The 6,436-nt window shown below is 42.4% G+C and overlaps 1 protein-coding gene across 1 annotated transcript in view; it reads left to right on the top strand.

The window, feature by feature from the left end:
* LOC101859765 (canalicular multispecific organic anion transporter 2) overlaps positions 1-6,436 on the top strand; it is an 84,710-nt gene that overhangs the window by 23,449 nt on the left and 54,825 nt on the right. Inside the window, exon 2 of the mRNA XM_005091883.3 lies at positions 5,499-5,678. Within this exon, the coding sequence (XP_005091940.1) occupies positions 5,499-5,678 (180 nt within the window). The remainder of the gene's footprint in view (positions 1-5,498; positions 5,679-6,436) is intronic.

Genomic DNA, 6,436 nt, shown 5'->3' with positions numbered 1-6,436 from the left:
GAGAGAGAGAAAGAGAGAGAGAGAGAGAGAGCAGGGGGAGAGGGGGGAGGGTGGATGTCCATCCTACAAAAACTATAATCCAAGGAGAATATTTGTGACCTATCTTCCGTTATTATTCATTTCCATCGTAAATAGGCGTAATGTTCGTTTACACACCGGCATCTGTGGTGTGTTGGTTAGGCGCATCAACGTTTTAGCTGAAGACATGAATTCGATTCTCGCTAGATATATATGTATCTGTTCTATCTGTTTGGATGTCGTGTCGTACTCAGTCAAGGTTGACCGGCGTCTGTGGCGTCTTTTTATTGAGTCTTTTGGTCTTTCTGCTGAGTTGTTGTATCCCCTCAGCCCGGATTGACCCTGACAGGCAGGATCGGAGGCACGCCTCCTAAAATTTTATTATCTAAATTGTGCCGATGGGGGCTTTAAACACCTACATTTTAAAAAGCCCGCCTAGGTTGGCCCTAGCTGGTAAAAACAGCCAGTCCCCCAAAAGCCTAATTTGTGTCAAAGGAGGCATGGCATTATCGGGGGGGGGGGGGTATTTTGTAACCTGACTGCGTCAAATTTTGCCTCTTATGTTCTTTGGACTAAGCAGGTCAAGAAACTAGAGAGGAAGAAAAAACTACGGTATTGCGAAAAGTAGCGACACAGTAGACTGCAAGATCTAATGGGTCACATTGTAAGTAAGTGCTGCCTAAGATCAAGAAGCTAGCAAAACAAAAAAAGAAACTATTACGAAGAATTGCGACACAGCAGACATCAGGGTCAAATGGGTCACATTGTAAGTACCACCTGAGTTTTCTGTTGCGTGCTGGTGGTCGGAGGGCTCCACTGATTGAACCAACTTCTACTTCTATTCTTTCCCTTCGTTTTTGTTTCTCTATAACTTTTTTTTTCCATAGCACTAAACTATTGTTACAGTGTCGACATTCTTCTCTCCACTCAAATAAAGGATCGGGTCAAAAGGTGCCACAGCAATAGCTGAGTTTACCTGTGGTTGGAGGGCGCCACTGGTGGGTCCTATACTTCTTTTTAAAAATGTATTATTGTTGTTTCTGTCTATCCTGCTTTTTCACAGTCCCATCACTAAACTACAGCTGCAGTGCTTCTCTTTACTAAAAGAAAAAAATGTATTTAAAAAAGCACAAAAAACCAAAAAAAATCAAATACTTTTTATGCAAAAGATAGGTGGTTGACGGGCGCTGCGGTGTGATTTTCTCCCTCTTTTCTACCAAACACCTACCGTCCTTATTTATCCTGTTCGTTTCTTTGTATGTTGCTTTGACTTTGATAGCATCACACTTTAATTTTCGGCTATTTAAAGAGGTGCTTGAAGGAAAGATGTGGGGCAGGAGAGCCAGAGGAAGGCAAAGAATAACCTGGACTGGCGTGGATATGGCATAATGTGCAACGGCAGCTCGCGACCGTGAAAGATGAAGGGTCATTAATGTACGTCAACCTCTGAGTCAGAGATGACACCTCCAGGTATCCAAGTATTATGGATTATGTTGCAAGTGCTGCAAAACTCGTGCTTAACTAAAATGAAACTAAATCTAATATTAAAAACCAAAACTAAAACCAATGCTTGTTAAACCCAAAACTAAAAATATAAATAAAGCTGAAACTAAAAATTAAAATTCAGCCAGCACTGAAACTAAAATAGTAAAAATAAAACCGAAAAAGAGGGAGATCGTACGCTCTGATCAAGCGAGAGCCGTGGGATGAGCCAGCGCTCTGCGTTCTGGCGTTCTGGGGTCTTCCAAAGGGTCCTCTCGAGGTTGAACTTGAATGTCCCTTATTTAGTGCAGTTTGTTCTACGAGTCGTTCATGGTGGTCGTTATCAGTCTTCATTCCCCTCGAAGATTTCTCATGCCACAGAACTGAGAGAGGTTAGAGGGTGCCACACGCTGGTCCGAAATTTTTCTCTCCCTTTTTTTGTTCTGTCTGTCTGTCTGTCTGTCTGTCTGTCTATATCCTGTTACGTTAACGTCTCGTTAACATAGTTCTTTCACTGAAATACATGTACTGTCCTAACCTTTATCAGCTGTACTGGTCTCCATTTCCCACTTCACGAGGCACAAGACTTGTAGAATAGCTTCACTAGATAACCCTTTTTCGGTTGTCATCCTTCTTTTGTTTCCATTTGTCTTGCATTGCTCTTCTCATTAAAAAACAAAAAAAACAACGAACAATGGGTAGTTGGCGGGTGCTCTGGTGTGTTTTGTTCCTTCTTTCCTATCAAACATCTGTCGTCCTCTTCTCCCCTCTTTTTTGTGTTTGTTATTATCTTGTAACACCTCTAATCTTCGGCCCTTATACGCCCTTATTGTGTTGCAAGTGCCGTAAAACACTTACTAAAACAAAACAAAAACCCAACTAAGTTCTGATATTCTTCAGAAAGTACACGCAACTAAGTAACAAACCTCATACATTTCGGTGTCAATTTACTTGATTGCCATGACCCCCCCTCCCCCCCACACACAAATTATGCTGGAAGCTCGCTGCGCCATGATCAAGAGCAACGTCGGACATACGTTTATGACATTCTAGGTCACACATCTGTAACTAGGTCTATAACGTTTTGCGTCTCTTCGCTCACATAATAATATCCTGTAACGTTAACGTCCCGTTAACATCGTTCTTTCTCTGGAATACTCTCCTAACCTTTATCAGCTGTATTGGTCTCACTAGATAACTTTTTTTTCGGTAGTCATCCTTCTTTTGTTTCCATTTGTCTTGCATTGCTCTTCTCATAAAAAAACGTGGGTGGTTGGCGGGTGCTCTGATGTGGTTTGCTTCTTCTTTCCTATCAAACATCTATAATGTATTGTCATTATTCTCCCCTCCTTCTTTTTTATGTTTGTTACTCTCTTGTAACACCTCTAATTTTCTGGCGCTCATATGACCGTATGCAATTGCGAGCGCCATAAAACCTCTACTAAAACTAATACAAACAAAAAACCAACAAGCAATGGGTGGTTGGCGGGTGCTCTGGTGTGTTTTGTCCATTCTTTCCTATCAAAACTTCTGTCGTCCTCTTCTCCCCTCCTTTTTTGTGTTTGTTATTATCTTGTAACACCTCTAATCTTCGGCACTTATATGCCCTTATTGTGTTGCAAGTGCCGTAAAACACACTTACTAAAAAATACACATAAAAAATCAACCGCCAAAAACTGGTAAGATTGTTATTTTAATCCTCTCCACGTGGCCCAGGCCGCTTCAAGTTGGTCACTGATGGGCACCTCATGCTTGTTGTTTGACCTTTGCGTGTTCCAGTTGCCTAATAAAATTTGCAGACGCTACTACCACTGCTTCTACAAGACACGTAGGCCTACATACATTTCGTGTGCACAAACACACGCATAAACTTTCTCGCCCACGTGTGCACAAACTCACACTCGTGTGCACAAACTCACACTCGTGTGCACAAACTCACACTCGTGTGCACAAACTCACACTCGTGTGCACAAACTCACACTCGTGTGCACAAAAAACACAAATGTGTGTACAACCTCCTCCCCCCCCCCCCCCCCAAAAAAAAAAGACCAAACCAAAACTACCCCCTAACAACAACAACGCGCGCGCACACGCACGCACGCACGCACGCACGCACGCACGCACACTTACACACACACGCACACGCACGCACACACGCACGCACACACACACACACACACACACACACACACACACATCGTGTGCACGTAATTACTAACAAAACTTTGTACATGTATGTTGTATCGGCGGAACTACAAGTGTACCTGTTTAATAACTGCTTAGTGCGTACGCAGCGCTGGCACCCTCTCACTTACATGTACTATTCGTTGCTCATCTTTGCCTTTTGCCGTCTGATCTTTTTTTTTCCTGTTTATTTCTGACCTATAAGTGGGTGTATCGGGTAACTCCAAAGACTTTCTACTACATGTATAAATAGTAGACAATCTATGGTACCTCGAGGCGAGATAATTCGCCTCGGTGTAAAACCATTTGCGAGTTCCTATTGATCCATATCCTGTCGATTCTAATCGGAATGTTTGTCTTTATGCTTTTTTGTGTGAAAAAAAGAGCGAAAAAAGGGGGCGGGGCGCATATATGCATATCTTGTGTGAATTTATGGTAATTATGTGAAAGTAGAAGTAATAAATTCTATAATTGTGAGATTGGGGCTTCTTGATTCTAAATATCTCTAGAACCGAAGATGAACTGTACAACTCTGTGGGTGTCACCTCTCACCCCCCACCCGCCGCCCCTCTTAAACTGAATTTAGATTGATTTAAAAAAACAAAAAACTCAAAGTCTATGAAAAAAATAAATGTTTTTAAAGGTTTAGTAAGTCAGTTTATTAAGTGTTTAATACCATTGGCCCACATCACATCATATAGAACACTCAATTGTGGAATACAGTTTCCATAATGAAAATGTACTGGTTGTGCACACATATCTCTTATCAGGCGTCAGACATTGCATATTTCTTTTACTAGGCCGAGTCAGGCTGTTTAAAGGTTAAATGCAAATTGAATAGACAAATAAACAACATTTCAATGTATACTATGAGGACTAATAGGAGGAATACTGACTCTTTAGTTAGACTCTCTTCCCTTGTTACGAATTACCCGCAGGAGGGTGGTTGTATCTTTCTTTTCTACCCACGCCCTCCCCCCTTTCCGGTGTTTCTTTTTTGTCTATCTTCTAGTCATTTCCCAGTCCTGTTGTTGTTGTTGTTGTTGTTATCATCGATCCAGCAACAGCTGGGCTCTCGCCCTTCTGTCCAATGCCATGTAGTGATATGTGCAGGTTTTTTCCCCAGTCCTGAATGACCCCCGTCTTGTCGATGTGTTTTCTCTTTACTCAGCCTCAAACATGGTTCTTTCTGCTTGAATGTGGCTGTGAGCTTGAGGATGCGCCCGAAGTTGTTTCCCATATTTTCTTGCCATACTTTGGAGGGTTAGGAAAATGAGAAAAAAAAGTATGTAGGTTTAATGCCCCATATGCAACGCTGTATGTAAGGTTATTTAAGAGATGCGACCTGTGAATTGAACTGCCATCTCTCGATATGACTTAACCAAATGGGAATATTTGTGTAATGTGTACATGTATTACCAAGGACATAACAGCGTACCAAGCTGAGGCTCGAGTCCACAAACCCGCAGTCTCACGATTGAAATTCCGGTAGCTGGGATATGTTAAGAAAAGGATATATACTCGTCCTAGTTATTATAATGTCTTTGTTCTTTCCTTTGAGCGCCCAAAGGTGCACGAACACAGAACATCGTGATCTGTTTGCCACACATTTTCAACAGAGAAATGAGTGGTCAGCGAGTGCTCTGGTATGGTATGCTCCTTCTGTCTTATCAAACATCTATCATCCTAGCATCTCTTCCCCTTTTCTATGTATGTAACTCTCTAGTAACACTTCTCATCTTTGGCACTTGAATGACTAATTGTATTGGAAGTGAAACTTGCACAAAAAGTAAAACCGCACACTTTCTCCCCAGAATGAAAGCCTACTATTGGACAACTGGTACCCGGAGTTCACGTCATGTTTCCAAGAAACGGCCTTGACCTTCGTCCCCTGTGGCTTCCTGTGGCTCTCGTCCCTGGTGCTTCTGGCCTATCTGAAGGGCCACACGAAATACGTCGTCCTCTCCTGGAACTGGCGCTCGCTCTCTCGTGTGGTAGGTCGATGGTGCTGAGAAATAATAAGAAATAGCATATTTGGTATAGTGGATATTCCCGTTCAATAGCAAGCTCTGTACGCTTTACAATCTAAATTATTCAAAATCATTCATGACTTCTTGGGGAGCACACCATAAAAACAGCTGATTAAGCGCACACACACTATCCGTCAAGATCTTTCACTGTCTGTAGCCAGGTACCCATTCCCTCCCGGGTTAGGGAGGAAAGTTTGTTTAAAGCACTTTCCCCAAGAACACCATGTTGTGCCTTTGATGGGGTTCACCCCACAACCTTTCGGTTGCAGCTCAACAGCCTTGAAAACATTCGTGAGGGTGGTAGGTTCAACTTCTTTTCCTCCTTTCTGCTGTTTCTTGCCTTTTCCCTTCTCTGAATGGTCGTCATGGTGTCAATGTGCTTCTTTTTACTCAAGTTAAAGGAAACAATTCAATACCACTTTGTAATGTGGATACGATACTTCTGACGTACAGTTGCCTCAAAGGGTTTTCTCTGTCCCTCTCTCTTCCCCGGTTGGCGGTTACTCTGATGTAGTTTGCTCCTTCTTCCTATCAAACATCTATCGTCTTGATCTCTCCTTTTTGTTGTTGTTATTTTTACTCTCTTGTAACACCTCTGAATTTCAACACTTATATGACCCTATTGTGTCGCAAGTGTCTTCAAACTCTTACTAAAACTGACTTTCTCTCTCTCTCTCTCTCTCTCTCTCTCTCTCTCTCTCTCTCTCTCTCTCCCCCCTCCC

The sequence above is a fragment of the Aplysia californica genome, unplaced genomic scaffold (genome assembly GCF_000002075.1).
Source record: "Aplysia californica isolate F4 #8 unplaced genomic scaffold, AplCal3.0 scaffold00037, whole genome shotgun sequence".
NCBI lineage: Eukaryota > Metazoa > Mollusca > Gastropoda > Aplysiida > Aplysiidae > Aplysia > Aplysia californica.
This window is presented reverse-complemented; position numbering and strand designations above follow the sequence as displayed.